We start from the raw sequence: 17,684 nt of genomic DNA on the forward strand, positions 1-17,684 counted from the left end.
GTTCATCAAAAGGCACTTTGCCCGTGGCCTGGTGCCCTCATAAGCCTCCCCAAGGCCAGGGTGTCCTGTTGTCAGCCCCCGGAGCTTCTGCTAGGAGCACCCCTAGGCCCTCCACTCCCCATTTGGGTGATGACACACTAGCCAGGGCCTCTCACTGGCCGCCAGGAGACGCCTCATGCCACCTGGAAGAAAGGCTGCCATTCACACCAGGTCTGAGTGAAAACGGTCTGTTTATTACAGCGTCTAGAGGTGGGGATGCAGAATGCAGGGGTGCCCAGAGGAAGGGGCGCCTGCAGCCCAGAGGGACCGTGACAATGCGCGCAATCCGAATACAGTTCACCAGGAAGACACGGCAGAGCCTCCCGCATGTCACAAAGGCTGACACAGACCAGCAGCGTGTTGTGTTGGGAGGGGGTCTGACCATGATGACGAGGGCAGTCGGCGGGGGGTGGGGGGCCTGCTGACCACTGAACAGACTGACGCATCCTGGGGGCAGATAAATTAAGGGGGAAGTCTTAAATAAGTCACTGTGCGTGCCTCATGGGCCAAGGAGGGGGTGTCCTAGTCGTTAGGGTTCCTATCAATTCCTGAGCAAGAGCCACTCCCAGGCGCCGCCTGCCCACCCACAGTCAGCAGCAGCAGCACAGGTCCCCGCCAGCTGCCCACGGAAACTCAGGCCAGGTGCCAGCACCAGTCTCCAGATCACCAGGCTCCACAGCCACCCTGCCACCCGCCACACACCACCCCTCAGTCTGGGAGTGTCTTGAGAACACAGGCCCAGGGCTCAGAACAGGAGGGTGTCCGCAGGCAGCCACGCTAGTTCACGTGTGGTGACGTGTGTGACCCAGGGGGCTCAAGGAGACTTCTGCCTGGGCCAGTGGCTCTGAGACCCAGTCCGTGTCCTCAACACACGGTGGGCTGCGTGGGCAGGAGCCCTGCATGGCCTGTCTGCAGGATCCATGGTTGCACCCGGACTACCGCTGTCCCCTAGAGGGAGGCAGAAGTGATACAGTGTTTAAATAATTGTGTCTTGTTCTAGACCAGGGACTCCAAGCCTTCTCTGCCATCACCCCTGCGGCATATCCTGCCTGTCCTGAAGGCCAGGCTCGGGGCTCAGGCAGAGGCACAGCACCTTCGAGCTGAGAGCACCAACGCAGGGCGGGGAGGGCACTGGGCCCCACTTAAGAGGGCAGGTCCAGAGCACCATCTTCAGAACACAGCTGTGTTGGGGGGTGGGGGTCTGAGAGGTTGTTAGGGGCCAGGGGGAGGCAGCACCGCCTCACCAGGCACAAGCAGGGGTCTTCCAGGCCCTCCCACACAGGACTCCCCCACCTAGCGACCACAGAAGCCTTTCCTCTGTGGCTCCCTCTCTGGAGGCCACATGGTAGGGACGTGACGTGTGTCCATCCTGCCCTTGGGAGCCAGAACACGGGGCTGGCAGCTCCCTGCAAGGTGGATCTGTGGCACCTTGGGGAAGGGGCTCCCTGATGCCACCTCACAGGAGCAAGCACTTGAGAAGGTGGGCTCAGCAAGTGCCACACAGCCCGGGGTCAGGTGTGGGGAGCTCAGACTCCCAGATCCCATCCTCGAGGGAGGGCACAGAGCCACCACTGCCCAGACAACCCAGGCCCTGACTGCTCAGGGCTCCAGAAGCACTGAAGTGGCCCTGCCTGCCTGCTACACCCCGGCCTCGGCTCCTCTCCTTCCACATCCAGTCCCAGGCACCCCCCCAAGTCTGCAGAGTGGGGGGCCAACGTCACCCTAGGGCCTAGGGTCAGAGAGACCAGGCTTCAGCGGTGCACCCTGGCCCCAGCACACCCACAGCAGCTGGGAGAACCAGCACAGGCTCCAAGGGATGGGTGCCGGGCGTGGCCCTGACAGGAAGGGATGTGGGACTGGCAGCTCTGTCTGGGCTGCTGGGAGCTGCAAACTGAGGGGTCTGGGGTGGGGGCCGAAGCTGCGGCCATTTTGTGCACTGTTTGAATAAATAAGGTTTTTTCCCCTCGCGTTTCTTTCCTCTTCACTGTGCATTATACCATCTAAAAATAAAAGCTGTCAAATCTATGAAATTTATAAATTCTCATCACACATCTATAAAATACCGCCACTCATTAGTGTGACTCTCTCCTGTACAGAAACACCAAGGGACCCATGACAGGCCTGCCCCGCGTCGCAGGGCATGCTGCGAGCCATGGACAGCCGAGAAATACAAAAGTAAATGCACTTGTTAAACGTGCCTGCGCCGTCCTCACAGCACCATCGCGCAGCACACGGCCAGCTGTGTCACCGCGCAGGCCCCTTCACATGCAAGGGCGCAACCCAAGCCCCGGAGGGTGAACAGTCTGGGGGTTCACAGTGCCGGGATAAAGGTGAAGAGCTCAGGGCAGGCGCCAGGGGCTCAGGAAGGGGCTCAGGCCGCGGCGGGGGGGCCTCCGAGGAATGTGGTGGCGACGGGCCTGCCTTTGGTACGGGAGCAGTGCGTCGGGGGAGCCGGCCGGGCGGCGTTTCCGAGAACGGGGTTCGGCGTTGTCAGCGTCTAGTCAGCACCAAGCGGGTGGAGGCAGGCGCGGGCCTGGGGACGAGATAGCACCGGGGCAGGCTGTGGCGAATCCGCTGGCGGGCCCGCCCTGCAGACACGTGTCTTTATATAGAGCTCTCATATATAGATATTTATATTTCTCAATAGGTTGCCTTTTACCACTTAGATGGAATAAAATAAGTCAGAATTGTTTATACTTTTTAAAAAATGATAAATACTTTATCTAAAACTATCGACAGTACAAACTGGACCAGTCCCAGCCTCCTGCGGCACGTGCCGCCGATTCACAGTGGAGCTCCCGTCCATCCTCGCCTCTGCCGTCCAGGGGTGGGAGCCCGGCAGGCCGGCGGGCACCATGCCGCGGGCGCGAGTTGGTCCACACCGTCCTTGCATAGGTCTCGCGGTTGAGGTAGAAATCCTAGTTACCTGCAGAAGGGCACAGCGGGAAGAGCAGCCTGAGGTTACCACCGCGCCTGGGGGAGCCCAACACTCACCCAGGCTGGGGACCGAGGCCTCCCATGAGCACACACGCCACCTGGGGCCAGCACCGTGACAGGCATGGTGCCAGCTCCCTCTAACCACAACAGACGACGGGCGTGCCCCGTGGCAGACCCAGGGAGCCTGACACCTGGACACGCCGGCCAAGCTCCAGCCTTCCTCCAAAGCAAACACACAGCCGAGTCCGGCTAAAGCCACCCTACCTGCAGCTCATCTCCTAAGAGACCCAGCATAGCCTGTCCAGCCCGCAGGTGCCCGCACTGACCCGCCAGGCTGACCAGCCCTGGCCACAGCCTCCGCCTTGGCTGCTGGCTCCCAGTCCTCCTCTCCTTGCCCGGTGGGCTATGGACTCGCCAGGAAGGCCTGTGTCCCAGGGGCCCCTGAGGCAGAAGGCCAGGGGCAAGCAGAGGGCACCTTTGCACTACGCTGCCAGGCACACCATGTCCCTGGAGGGCATGGGTGGCCAACTGCCCTCGGGTCAGCGGCCACAGTCTCCACAGCCTTTCGGGGGAGGAGTGAACAGGACATTCCCTGAAGGCCTCACGTCATCAAAATCACTCCCGCCTCCAACTTCTTCCTGGTCTCAAAGGTGGGCACTGTCTACACTAACCTGCCCAGCTTGGTGCTGACATCTGAGCAGCTGAAAGCCCCTCGGCTGTGGGCCACAACCACAGAGCAGTGTGGCCATCAGCCGTGTCCAGCAAGGGGGCCCCAGCACGCAGGGCACAGAGCTTGCCTCTCGACCACGCCAGGAATCCATCAGCCCCCAGGCAGGCAGGGCACTAGGGGCCTCACTGGCTCCCTATGAGGGGTATCTGAGGCTACCGGCCAGACAGCCCCGACCAGGGGTGTCCATCCAGCCACCCTGGCTCCCCAGGACCTTTGCAGCCGGCACCGTGCCGGCTACATGCGAGGGGCCTGGGCAACAGCACCAAGCCACGCCACCTGTCATGAGTGACCTGGGCCTGGTGCGGATGGAGCCCTGGAGGCTGCTCTAGGAGCTAGAGCTCCCAGCCCCCTGGTCTGGCACCCCGTGAGCCTCACCCACAGGGGCTGGCACAGCTGCCCCCAGGGCTGGCCTCAGTCCTGCGGCATCACCACAGGGACCCAGCTGTGGGCAGCTGGAACTCAACACACTCAGGCCACTCCAGGGCTGGTGCCCGTCCTGCAGTCCCTCCTCTCGCGACCATCTCCCTGGTCTCCCTGGCTCTCTCCCTCTTCCCTCCTCAGGACCCCCGGGACTTCTGCTGAGCCCTGTGGCCGTCTTCTCTGCCAAAGGAAGGACAGTTCAGTGTCTGGAGTGAGCCACCGCGCGGGGCTCTGGCCTTACCTTACACAATACGCACTGCTAGCTAAGCAAGGTCTTTATCGCGGCTTAACCCCCGAAAGGTGCGCGGCATAGGGAGGCGGCATGCCGAGGGACACCCACACCGCGGACGGCCCCGTGGCGCTGGCCTGTGGGATCCCGGGCGCGCCCTGGGCCAGGGCCAGCCGGGGCAGGGGCTGGTGGTGCACCGTGAAGGAGGGGCGGGTGCCCTTGTGCGGGAGGGAGGTGAGCTTGATAGACAAAGAGGCGTTAGCAGGCGGCAGAGAGGCAGCAGAGGTGGGGGGCAAGAAAGCTTGGTTAGGCGGGAGGGACGCGAGGCTCTGCAGAAGCGCGGGCTCAGGGTTAGAGGCCAGCAGCGTTGGGGGAGGAGGCAAGGCGGCGTTAGGTGGAGGGGGGGCGTGGAGGACGGGCGGCCCCGCAGGGGGCCGGCCCAGGTGCGCAGGCGGGGGCAGCGGGGGAGGCGGAGGCGGAGGGGGCGGCCGGGTCTCAACCGAGGCCGGGGCCTGAAAGGAAGAGGCGGAGGCGCTGGCCGCCGCCTGCAGCGGGCTCGGGCCCAGTGTGGCGCTGCCACATGCAGCCCCGCGGCCGACACGGGCTCCAAACGGATGAGCAGAGGCGGAAGGCACCGCGTGGTTAAAGACACCTGCAAACAGGAGAGAAAAACGCAGCTTCAACAGACGGCAGCATCCAGGCAAGCACAGAGAAGCAGCCGCAGGCTCACAAAAAGGGAAGCGAAACGGCACCGCCAGGCGTGTGCGGGCACCAAGCACAAGCAGCGGCTCGGCCAGGCTCTTGGTGGCCTGCCCTCCGCCCTCCGGCCGCCCGCCCCGCAGCAGCCCTAAGGCCAGGCCGCTCCCCACCGCGGCTCCTCTCCGCCCTGTCTGGGCAGGCACTGCGGGGACTCACTCTTACCCAACACCAGCTCCCAGAGCCTTGCCAGAGCCCGGGCGGCCACACCTAGCAGGTGACCTCCACGGGAGAAAGTAATGCTCTGGTGGCCCTGCGCACCATGGCCTTCTGAAAACAAGAGGGACGCGGTTACAACCAGAGAACCCAAGACACACGGACTCAGCGTGAGCCCTCTCCCCATAGGACTGGAGTTCGCCCCCGTGCATGGATGGCGGCGGGGACCAGCCAACACCAGGGAACCTGCAGCTCAGCTCCTGGCGCAAGAGTGCGGAAGGAAACCTGCAAAGGAAGGGGCCTCCGGCAGGGGCCGGGGGGCGGACGCGGGGCCGCCCTGCCTACCTCCAACTGTGCCGCCTGCCACCCCGGAAAAGCTGCCCATGGCGTGCGAGTTGGTCAGTCTGGTGGCAGCGGACGACACGTGCACCAGGCCTGCGGCGGCCGGCACAGAGCTGAACAGCGACTGCAGCACGGAGGAGCCGGCCACGGAGCCGAGGTTGGCCTGCAGGGACATGGGGCCGAGCGCGAACTGCGGTCCCGGCGGGAAGGGGCCCAGGAAGGGCCGGTGTGTCTGGGCGGAGGACGCCACGCTGCCTGCGGAGGACGCCGCCGGGGCCAGACCGGGGCCGCTGAGGAGGCTTCCGGGAGGCACGGCCGCCGCAGAGATGAAGAGGTTGTGGCCATTCTTGAGGTCGAGCTCGCGGTCCCGGGCCTTGGCGGCCTTGCAGGTCAGCAGCGGGGTCTTGTCCGTGGGCCCGCACAGCGGCAGGCCGCCCTCCCCTGCCTCCTTGCCGCGGCTGCCCTCGCCCTTCAGCCCAGCCAGGCCGTCCAGCTGCCTCTTGCTCAGGAAAGGGTTGGCGTCCGAGCCCTCCTTGCCGCGCTGCGAGGGGAAGCTCAGCGGGGAGCTCAGGCCGGCCGCCTCGGGGCCCTTGTGGGGAAGAGAAGCACCATCACTGAAGCTGTGTAAACTCAGGTCCGCGGCCAGGCCCCCGCCGAAGGTGCAGCCGTTGGCAGGGTTGGTGCCCGGGCTGAGTCCATCAGCCCCCGACAGGGAGCCGGGAAAGCCTTTCCTGGGGTGAGCGGCCAGCTTGGCATCGGCAGAGGGCTCCTCCAGGGCGGGCCGGAACGCGAACAGGGAGTTCTGGCTGAGGGTGGAGCTGGCCTGCAGCGGGCTGTCTGCAGACTTGGCCAGGCCGATGTCAGAGATGGGCGAGAAGGTGGACTTCCACTTGCTGCTATTGACTGGCTCGCCGGCAGGCGCTGGCTTCCTTCCCGCCAAGCCACCACCTGGCAAAGAGGAAAGGCAGAGGCCGTGAGCCCAGAGCACCTGCCCGGGCTACCCATGAGGCTAACCGGGGCTGCTGCCACGGCATGGGCAACTCTGCAGGCAGGGCTGGTCACAGACACTCAAGATGCCAAGCAGGACAGGATGGGAGAGGACAGGAGGGAAGGGGACGGACGGGGACAAGATGGGATGGGACAGGAGGGGTACAGCACAGGATGAGATGGCAGTGGACGGGACTGGATGGGACAGGAGGGCAGACAGAGGCAGCTGAAGCGGGTCTCAGAGAAGGCCATGCAGGATGAGCTCTGGGGAAAATGCTGAGGCCAGCAGGCCTCTGGGAGGGAAGGTGGGGCCGCCCCAGAGCAGGTCAGGGTCCTCACGGAGGATGCAGGCACCACTCGGGGGGAAGGCCAGGGTGCAAAGCAAACAGGGGACCCAAGGTGACGATCCCCGCAGGTCAGCCACCCACTGCGAGAGCATGGCGTGTGCGTGGAGGCCCTGGGCTGCAGTGAGGGCCTCCCAGAGGCAGTTCTGGATGCCCAGCGCCCCCAGTGTCGGCACCCAAGCAGGACATGACGCAGCGGGCCAGCAGGTGGGTCAGCAGCACTGACCGGGCACCACGGCCGCACGGACAGGCCTGGCCACGCCCCAAAACACTTGTTACTCACCATTTTCCAAGGTTTTCGGGGGAGATTTGCTTTCTAAGGAGATTGTTGCAATTTTTCTCTCAATTCTGTTAAGAAAAAAAGATCATTAATGCTTGAAACCCAGCTGCATACTAAGAATGACACAAATGTAAGAATGACACAAATGTAAGAATGACACAAATGTAAGAATGACACAAATGCTGACAGCCAACAGCCCAGGGAGCTCCGGAGGCGGTGAACGAGAACCACTCGGCCCGGACAGGGGATCCGTGCAGCCACCCTGGGCCAGGCCTGGACTGGGCGGCTGGGCCCTGGGATCTACCCCTGTTGTGCCACAGGGGCACTGTCCTGGCAGGGACTCCAGGGCCTCTGCTGGGACAAGCAGCCAAGAGATCAGGCACAGCAGCTGAATGGGAGAAGCAATTTTCCAGCACACAGAAGTGTGAGAATCCCAGACAGAGCTCTCTTCCTACCTCCCTCTCCCAGCCCCTCTCAGACCTCGGTGCCTCAGGTGGCAAACAATGCCACAGCATTGCAGGCCAGCACGTGAAGCCATGCCCAACCACACACTACACGGGGTCACTTTGATCCAATGTCCCAAGAATACACCAGGGACACACGAATTCCCAAAGATCCTGGAAACCACTAAGCTGAGCAATCCCAGTGCAAAACAGAGCACCCAAGTGCTGGGGTGTTTCTTATGTAACACGTGCACGTCCACGTGGGAAAGGAGAATGAACTAACACAGAACACCACCAAAAGCACACTTAGGGCCGGCTTTGATGGCGCACGCCTATAATCCCAGCATGCTGGGAGGCAGTGGGAGGCAGAATGCTTGAGGCCAGGAGTTTGAGACCAGCCTGAGCAACATGGTAAAACCTGATCTCTATAAAACAAAAAAACGAACGAGGCACAGTGGTAGCGTGTGCCTGTAGCCACAGCTACTTAGGAGGCTGAGGCAGGAGAATCACTTGAACCCAGGAGGTGGAGGGTGCAGTGAGCCGAGATCGCGCCACCGCACTCCAGCCTGGGCACAGACCAAGACTCTGTGTCTCAAAAAAAAAAAAAAAAAAAAAAAAAGCAAAAAACCCTGCCATGTTATATCACTTCAGACGACCAGGAGGACTAGAATCAAAACAAGAAATTCAGTGTGGTGAGGATGTGGGGACTGGGGACCTCAGACCCTCATGCACCCATGGTGGCAGGGTGGAACGGTGCAGCTGCTGGAGAGCACAGGGGGCCGGGCCACCCAGCACCTCCGACCAGGCACCAGGAAACGGGAAAGTGGCTCCCGAACACAAACATGCACACCCGTGGCCACAGCAGCGCTGCTCACAACCGCCAAGGGTAAGCAAGCCCAGCACAATGGGCGGATGGATGGCGCAGCACCACCCAGCCATGAAAGGGACCCAGGATGCACCTTGAGGACGTCACGCTCAGTGAGAGATGCCAGACACAAAAGGCCACATCGTGTGTGACTCCACTCCTACGAGGTCCCTACAGCCCTCAGATTCACAGAGACAGAAAGTAGGACGGGGGCGGGGGGTGCCAGGGGCTCTGGGGAGGAGAAGGGGAGTGAGTGTTTCAAGGGGATGATGAGATTTTCTCAAGACATGATGGAAGGTTCTGGATTTAGGCAGTGGTAACGTGGATATACCAAAGACCTCTGAATTGCACACTTTAAATGGAGAATATGATATGTGAATTTTATCTAATAAAGCTACTGTAATACACTCAGCAAGACATGTGGATGAGACCTCCAAACGCCTCACTGCTGAAACTTCTCTCCTGCTGCGCTCAGCTCCTCCTCAGCTTGCCTCTTCTAACCAGTGGCTCTGCTCGTGTCCCACCCCAAATGGCCTGGGAGGTCGGCCCTGCCCCGAACAGGGCCCAGGACCTGTGGGGAGGCCCCTCACAAAACAGACGCCTCCCTCCCGTCCAGGGCACCCCCTCAGAGCCTGCCAGTCCTCCCCACCCACCCACACACACACGGTGAGCAGGCACCTCCTGCCCCTGCTGCCAGGCCCTGCCCCCCCTCCAGGCCCCTGGACTCGCCGGGCACTGCTGGGCTCGTCCTCAGAGCCTGGCTCCTCATCTGAGGTGAGTGGGGAGTAGTGTGCCCCATTGGTCTGGCTCAGAGGCCGCTCCTTCTTGAGCACGGGGGGCTGGTCGTGGTCCTGGTAGGGCACAGGGGAGCTCTTCAGGGAGGTCTCGGGGGACGAGATGGCTGTAATCTCCAGGGGCTGGTTGATGTTACTGACCTGAGGGCAGAGAGACACAATGGATGCACATACCACAGACCCAAGGCAGGAGAGCCCCACCGCCCCAGGAGGCTCCTGTCTGCACCCCAGGGTTTCCTGAGGAAACTGACACCCTGCCCAGTGGCCAGTGCAGCCCCCGTTCTGGTTCCTCCTGGTCCTCACACACCACCCCGCAATCCCAGAGCCCTCCACGCCCCCTCCTGATGTGCCCACCACCACTAAGGCCCCACAGCCAAGAATGAAGAAGCTTGCAGGCAGTGCATCGCACTCTGAACCCCAGAGACAGCTGTCGGCCGCCTCTTCCCAGGCTACCAGGCCGCACGTGGTGGAGGATGGCCGGGCTCAGTCATGGCCCCCCACCTCCACCTTTTTTTTTTTTTTGCCCCCCCCGAGACGGAGTCTCGCTCTGTGGCCCAGGCAGTGGCTGATCTCAGTTCACTGCAAGCTCCGCCTCCCGGGTTCACACCATTCTCCTGCCTCAGCCTCCTGAGTAGCTGGGACTACGGGCGCCCGCCACCATGCTTGGCTAATTTTTTGTATTTTTGGTAGAGACGGGGTTTCACTGTGTTAGCCAGGATGGTCTCGATCTCCTGACCTCGTGATCCGCCCGCCTCAGCCTCCCAAAGTGCTGGGATTACAGGCGTGAGCCACCACGCCCCCACCCGGTCTCCCTCTGGTCTTTCTTTCACAGGCCACGCTCCCCAGCCCTGCCGGTCCCCGTCCTTACCATGGAGTTGAGGTTGAGGGGAGACCCCGACGGCTGTGTGAAAAGGCCAGCGACAGATGGCAGGGCTCGGCGCTTGGGGGACACGCCTGCACTCAAGCTGGGCGTCCCCGTAGATGCTCGCTTCCGCCGGCCGCGCTTGCGGCTGTCCTGCCCGTGGCTCAGCACACAGTCCCCACGGGCGCTGGAGGTCAGGGGGCTGTGCTTGCTGGAGGGCGACTGCTTGGCACTGCCCGCACCAGTGGCGATGGTGAACACGATCCTCCTCTTGGCTTCACTCTCAGGATCTGAGAAGCCGGAATCGGAGGGCAGGTCCCCCTTGCTGGCCTCGGGGAGCGGGCCCTGGGTGGCCCCACCAAGCCGGGGACTGGAGGAGAGCTGGTGGGCGGGAGAGGCCGGGAGCGAGTTCCGGGGCTGTGCCAGCAGCAGGGGGTGCTGTGGCGTGGAGCTGCGGGACCCCACGGTGGCAAAAAGGCTCCCAGAGCTGGAGGACTCATCCAAGGTGGCCGGCTCGGCTCCAGGTGTGAGAGAGGCCGGGCTGCCCGCCAAGGCCCCGCTGATGGCCACCGAGCCAGCGTAGGAGAAGCCTGCCGGGAAGGACATGGGGGTCTCAGGGGACACAGGATGGGCTCAGCCCACAGGGGCAGACGCTGGGCCCCACTGGGCCAAAGAGAAAGCCTTGCTGTGGGAGCACCTCCCCCCACGAGCTCTGTGGGCTCCGGGAGAGGCGGGGAAGTGGGGAAGGGGTTGGGAGTCTGAAAACGGCCACTCTGGGGTGGAACCAGAAGGCTCTGTGGACAAGCTCAGGGCTCAGCGCTGACCCTGTGCCTCCTCCCGCCCATCTGGGCTGCCTGTGCCCTGCAGGTCCCGGCTGAGACGCTGCCTCCCAAGAAGCCTCCTGGTGCGGGCTCCCCGCTGAGCTGGGCTTCCTCTGAGTCAGTTGCCCTCTGGCCCCGCGATCTCAGAGATACCATGAGAAAAGCCCATGGCTGCGCGGCCTCCCTCCCTCCTGTTCTCAGAAGACAACTCAGCTTGGATACTCCAAGCTATGGCCACCCTGAAGGCTGCGGCCACGCTTCCCAGCCCACGATGAGTGGTGTACTTCCATGACCACCCAGGGACAAAGGGTGGCCTCCCTGCTTCTGCCAATGAGGCCTCAGTGCAGGGGTGCAGCAAGGCGCTTCTGGAGTTGGCTGTTTGCCACCCAGTTGAAAATCTCCTGAAACTGTCACTGCCTCTCCCAGAGCAGACCACACCCCAAGGGCACAACCCAGCCCTGCGAGGGCAGAACTGCCTGGGCTTCAGTGGCCTCTCCAGCGCCCTCACGTGGCCAACTTTCGTGAAGGCTGCCCAGCCTCCCTAGAGCCTCCTGTCTCAATAGCTGCCGTGTACATTTTACTTGTTTTGTTGTTGTTTAGTTTTTGAGATGGAGTTTTACTCTTTTTGCCCAGGCAGGAGTGCAGTGGCACGATCTCAGCTCACTGCAACCTCCACCTCCCAGGATCAAAAGATTCTCCTGCCTCAGCCTCTCGAGTGGCTGAGATTACAGGCGTCTGCCACCACACCTGGCTAATTTTTGTATTTTTAGTAGAGACGGTGGTTTCACCATGTTGGCCAGGCTGGTCTCAAACTCCTGTCCTCAGTGATCCGCCCACCTCGGCCTCCCAAGGTGCTGGGATTACAGGCGTGAGCCACCACGCCCGGCCGCATCTTACTTTTTACTCCTAAAAAAGTAGCTGCCACATCATACCGCATCTCAACCTGGGGCCAGCAAACCAGCCTGGGGGTTTGGTGTCCTCCGCTGTTGTAAGTACACTTTTGCTGGCACACAGCCATGCCCGCTGACGTGCTGTCTCTGCGGCTTCCACAACAGACAGGCCTGCAGTGTCAACAAAAGCCAAAGCGGCATCCTCTCTGGCTCTTTGCAGAAACTGGGCTAACAGCAGAGACTGCTCAGGCGGCACCTTCTCAAGGAACCAGAAACCATGCTGCTACCAGCACGGAGGCCCACGGTCGTGTGCCATTGGGCTCTGCTGTGTGTGGAGCCGATCCTGAGTCAGGGGCCTCCCAGCTGTGAGTACAGGAGCCCCCGAGAGCACTGGGGCCGACCCCACGGGCTGAATTAATACACCCAAGCATGAGGTGTCAATGTCGGGAGACCCAGGTATGAGGCCACGATGGCTGCAGCTGAGCCCAATCCGCATCCCAGCTCGTGGGATACAGGAAAGGGTGTCAGTAATGAGGCGTGGCGGTTTGGGGCAGCAGCCCCCATGATCACCCCAGGAAGCCCTGTTCCGCTCCCAGCAACCCGGCCCTCCTGCCTGAAGAGCAGCAGCAGCAGCCAAGTCCTGAGGGTAGGGCATAGGAGGGGTGTTACCTGCGGGGGCCAGGGCAAGGCTTCTGCTCCCAGCACCGTGGGCATTAGCACCAATCTGCTTTTCAAGTGTGGACGAGGGGTCACGGGGCTGCAGCACAGGACTGGGGGTGCTCCTCTGCAGAGAGAAAACCCTGTGTGTCAGGGGCAGCAGGTGCCCCAGGAGACCCAGAACCCAGATGGAAATAGTGAGTGTGGAGGGCTGCAGCTGGCTGGCGGAGGCCGCTGGGGTCACCATCCAGTACAGCGCAGGAAGAGGGCAGTGGGGGAACTTCAGCGGAGCCCCAGGCGAGTGGCACAGCGAGGGTGCGCAGTGCCTGTGTGTGAATGGGGTGACGGGCCTGAGGCAGGGAGGTCAGGAGGTGGGAGTCCCGGGGTCTGGCTGTGGGGAGGGAGTACTGGGCACAATCCGAGCAACCCATGGCCCGCCCTCACCGGGAAAGCGGCTGTGTTCTCTGAGCAGCACGGACAAATGCCAGCAGTCGGGTGGGGTGAGGAGGGCGCTCTTCAGAACATACCCGCCGGCCACCACTCCCCGCACTTCCCCACACCACACTCCAAGTCCAACAAAGGTCAGTAGAGTGACTGCAGAACCCAGTAGCTCCACTCCCACATGGGCCAAAGAGCAAACCTACATCCACACAGAAACCTGGACCCCAGCGCTCACAGCAGAACGATGCGCAATCGCCAAAACGGGGAGTCAAGCTGGGGTCCATCAACTGGGCACGGATGAAGACGGCACACTCCGTCCACACAGGGAATGCCCTCACGTGGCAAGAGGAGGGACAGGCCCGGACATGAGCGCATTTGGGGGCCTGGGGGCTGGGGGACGACTAGGGAGTGACTGCTGAGGGGGCAACACTTCTTCCAGGGTGAAGAAAATGTCCTGAATTAGACAGAGGTGTATAAAAATACAAAAAACTGGCCGGGCACGGGGGCTCACACTTGGAATCCCAGCACTGTGGGAGGCCGAGGCAGGTGGATCGACTTGAGGCCAGGAGTTCGAGACCAGCCTGGCCAACATGGCAAAACCTCCACCTCTATTAAAAATACAAAAATTGGCCGGGTGTGGTAGCTCATGCCTGTCATCCCAGCAATTTCGCAGGCTGAGGTGGGTGGATCACCTGAGGTCAGGAGTTTGAGACCAGCTTGGCCAAGACGGTGAAACTCTGTGTCTACTAAAAATACAAAAATCAGCTGGGTATGGTGGCACATGCCTGTAATCCCAGCTACTCGGGAGGCTGAGGCAGGAGAACTGCTTGAACCCAGGAGGTGGAGGCTGCAGTGAGTCAAGACCACAAGATCGTGCCACTGCACTCCAGCCTGGGCAACAGAGCAAGACTCCGTCTCGGCTGGTGGGGGCGGGGATTAACCGGGCGTGGTGGCGGGCACCTGTAGTCCCAGCTACTCGGAGAGGCTGAGGCAGGAGAATGGCATGAACCCGGGAGGCGGAGCTTGCAGTGAGCCGAGATCGCACCACTGCACTCCAGCCTGGGTGACAGAGTGAGACTCCATCTCAAAAAAATAAAAATAAAAAAAAAGAAAATGCTTAAAACCACTGAAGGGTATACTTGAAGCGCACAATTTTTAAAAAATAGTTCAATGCCCAGAAAATCCCACCCATGCTACACAAGATGAGATTCTCTGCATGCACAGCGCTGGGTGGGAGAATCCAGAGACGGCTGTGAGGACAGGGGCCACGGCAGCCAATGTGGCCTCGTGAGGAGTGAGGCTGGGAGCCAGGTCGGCCTCTGAGCTCCTCCTCAACCCAGGAGGTGTGAGGCCCTCTCCACTTGCACACCTACCTTTCACCCGAAAGAAAAAGACTGGGGAAAACAATGGCCCAGCTCACCGGACACGCCCCGGCTTTGGACGGCCCACCTTGACTGCATTGCCTCACGCTCGACATTTTACAGCGTGAGACTTCGCAAAGCAAGCCGGGTCTCGAGCACCCCAAACTGTTTTGCCTCAACGTGGCCCTTGGGGACGGCCTCCTGGGAGCCACTCACCGCCCTCTCGGCGCGGCTGGGCAGCACCACGCTGGCCAGGGGGATGCTGACCGGGAGCTTGTTGGGCTGCACGGTGCTGAGCGGGATGCTGATGGGCAGGCTGGTGATGAGTTCCCCGCTGCTGCCGTAGGCGCGCTCTCTCAGGCCCTGCAGACGAAGGCCCGACCCCCGGTCGCGGGTCAACAAACCCTTCCAGGACACAGGGACCACAGCCACAGGACGGGGCCCTGCTGCAGCTCTCTCAAGGTGGCCCCCAGGCTGCCAAGGCCCTGCAACCTTCCCCACGCAGTCAGGCCCTCCTGGACACCGGCTTTGGGACACTCCAGAGGCACAGCACGCTCCTGGTGTCTGAAAGCAATGCCCATCTGTCCTCTCCAGCCTGCCAGCCCGGCTCGGTGGGCAGTCACCTGTGGGGCCACCAAGCCTCCCAGGGCCCACATCCATCACTGCCAAGTCCATGCAACATCACCGTCCTTCCCTCTCCATCCCTGTGCACACAGGCCAGTGCCCCCCAGGCAGTCCTCGTGGGCAGCGGCTTCCCAAACTGGGCTCTGCGTCTCCACCAGCACTTGCCGTCCGTCACTGAGAACTGAGAGGCACCAGGGACACCCTGACAAACCCCACGTCCTCCATGGCACCTGCCCAGCGTCACCTGTGACCTGTCCTTACTGGCTGCCCCTCAACTTAGCCACAACATCCTCCTCCAGGTCAGCCCCAGTACCTCACTGTGCCCCAAGGTCAACTAGGACAACCCCTCCTGCTAGCAATTCGCTCAGGCCGCCTCTGCTAAGCACCTCCCTGAGCTCCGGGCAGGGGTTGCGGCCCACACCTTCTCACTGCTCTTCTCTCCAGCAAGCTGCAAGGCCCCAGGGGACAGGGGCCGCGGGTCCTGAGGGCTCAGCTTCATGCTGCCAGGCACGCTGGGGCTCTGGTAGGGAAGGCCGTTCTCCTTGGTGTGCTCAGCTCTGGAATGAGAAGCTGCAGTCACTCTCGAGGGCCGTGGGCTGGCGCTCAGAGGCAGCGGCCTGGCCCAGCACCTCCCCACCTCGTTCTCAACAGATGCACTCCTGCTGAGGACCCCTGACAGCCTGAGCACACCAGGCAGAGTCGGCAGGCACCAGGTGCAGACCTCCAACCCCGCCAGGGCACTCACCTCGAGTGCAGCTCACTGGCGGCCGGCCTGCCGGGCACCGTGTGGTCCTGGCTCAGGTGCCGCCTCAGCACAATCTTGGCGGGGGACAGCCTAGTGTAGTCGGGTGCGGCTAGGCCAGAGAGCTTCTCCAGGCGTGGCCGGCCGCCATGGCTGGGGGTGCAGGGCACCACCTCCTGGTCCAGGGGTGAGGCCAGGTACTGGGGTGTGTTCTGCTTGGACGAGGGCCGGCTCAGCGCGCCGCAGAGCTCATAGCCAGCAGCCTGGCCGTTCATGGAGAGCTCCGGGCTCATGCTGCTCAAGTGAGGCAGCGAGAACTTGGCGCAGTCCAGCTCCAGGTGCAGCCGGCTGGCATCAGGCTCCAGCTCGCGGCCCAGGGCGCCCTTCCCACGCAGGTGCAGGGACAAGGCGTCGTCAGGCGGCACACAGGACTTGAGCTGCAGGAGCTCCTGCTGCCGCTGGCTCTTCTCTAGCTCCACAATGCTGATCTGCAGGAGGACAGATGGCGTCAGGCCCGCCCCACCTGGGGACCACACCAGGGACCCAAGACCGTGCCACAGATGGACACCCGGAGGGGTGGCCGGGACCCCCGCTGCTTGTGTGGGATGGAAAAACCAAAGCTGCCGACCACCTAGAGGCGGGGTCGGGAAGCCGGGGGCATCAAATAAAGTAACGTGGAGGCCGAGGATGATTTTTGCTGACATGAAAGCACCTTCTCCAAAAAGAGCAACAGGAAGATACAGAGCACTCTCGTCTCTCAAAATAGACTCCAAGTGTAAAACATCCAGTTTTACTAAGTGTACAACCTGCGGAGGGACACGCCGCTCGAGCGTGGCAGCTTCCCCGGGCACTGAGTCTGAGAGGGGCTTCTTCCTTTTAGTTTATCTGTTCTGTTTACCTGCTTTCCTTTCTTTTAACAAACACATTTTGTTTTTTTATTACACAAAAAAGATTATGACAAAAATGGTCAGCACCCAAATATGCTCTTCCCGAGGGCTCTACTCCAGGCAGACCCACGGGGCCTGGCTGTGGTAACGAGGTCGGCGACCTGCGTTTCTCTAACATACGCTGGTGAGGCTCGCCTGGGCCACGCACGTGAGGGAGCAGCTCGGGAGCACATGGGTGGCTCTTCCCGACGTCTGTCAGTTGCCCACGACAGCCCACCTCCAGGGACAGCCTTGCAGCAAAGGTTTGGTGCAGTCATTTGAAAGGGCAGCAGAGGTCCGGCGACAGGGCACCAGGTCTATCAACAGTGAAACCACGCTGGGGACATGTAAGGTGAGCAGGCGGGCACAGCCTCGACGGGACGGGGCTCTGGGAACAAAGCCCGTGACCTGCTGCTTTCTAGGCTGCATGGCAGCTGTGGGCACCACCCACCAGCACCTGCCCCTGCCTGGGAGCAGGGAGGAGAGCACCTTCCCACTGCACACCCTCCTCCACACTTCCTCTACTCGGCCACCACGAATGCATTTCTTGGTGTCAGAAAGTACAAGCTATTCATTTTTCAGATGGGGCCTGGCTCTGTCGCCCAGGCTGGAGTGCAGTGGTGCAATCTCAGCTTGCTGCAGCCTCCACCTCCCGGGCTCAAACACGGCCCTTTTTGCCTCAATATGGCCCTTGGGGATGCCATCCTGGGAGCCAGAACTCCTGCCTCAGCCTCCCTGGGAGCTGGGACTACAGGCATACACCACCACACTCGGCTAATTTTTGTATTTTTGCTAGAGACAGGGTCCCACTGTGTTGGCCAGGCTGGTCTCCAACTCCTAGCCTCAGGTGATCTGCCCGCCTCGGCCTCCCAAGGTGCTGGGATTACAGGCATGAGCCCCTGCACCAATCCAGCTATTTTTCTAATGAGCAAATTCTCCCCTATGACTGTTATAGAAATGATTTGCAAGGAGGCAGCCAGGAAATCAGGAAATCCTAGGTTAGCGCTGTGCATTCAGTCAAGCAATCCCGAGATGCCC

The 17,684-nt window shown here is 61.7% G+C and overlaps 1 protein-coding gene across 3 annotated transcripts in view; it reads right to left on the reverse strand.

The window, feature by feature from the left end:
• Positions 1-214: 214 nt before the first annotated feature.
• Positions 215-17,684, reverse strand: part of DOT1L (DOT1 like histone lysine methyltransferase) — a 72,484-nt gene continuing 55,014 nt past the window's right edge. The window contains exons 20-29 of one of the 3 annotated variants that reach the window (XM_030795876.1): positions 15,724-16,208; positions 15,400-15,535; positions 14,571-14,717; positions 12,565-12,679; positions 10,191-10,774; positions 9,258-9,463; positions 7,224-7,288; positions 5,613-6,557; positions 4,368-5,007; positions 215-2,965 (exon numbers count right to left, since the gene is read on the reverse strand). In XM_030795876.1, the coding sequence (XP_030651736.1) occupies positions 4,403-5,007; positions 5,613-6,557; positions 7,224-7,288; positions 9,258-9,463; positions 10,191-10,774; positions 12,565-12,679; positions 14,571-14,717; positions 15,400-15,535; positions 15,724-16,208 (3,288 nt within the window). In that variant the 3' untranslated portion in view covers positions 215-2,965; positions 4,368-4,402. The remainder of the gene's footprint in view (positions 2,966-4,367; positions 5,008-5,612; positions 6,558-7,223; positions 7,289-9,257; positions 9,464-10,190; positions 10,775-12,564; positions 12,680-14,570; positions 14,718-15,399; positions 15,536-15,723; positions 16,209-17,684) is intronic. The other 2 variants (XM_030795874.1, XM_030795875.1) reach the window with 2 other exon arrangements.

This window comes from Nomascus leucogenys, chromosome 17 (genome assembly GCF_006542625.1).
Source record: "Nomascus leucogenys isolate Asia chromosome 17, Asia_NLE_v1, whole genome shotgun sequence".
NCBI classification, from domain to species: Eukaryota; Metazoa; Chordata; class Mammalia; order Primates; family Hylobatidae; genus Nomascus; species Nomascus leucogenys.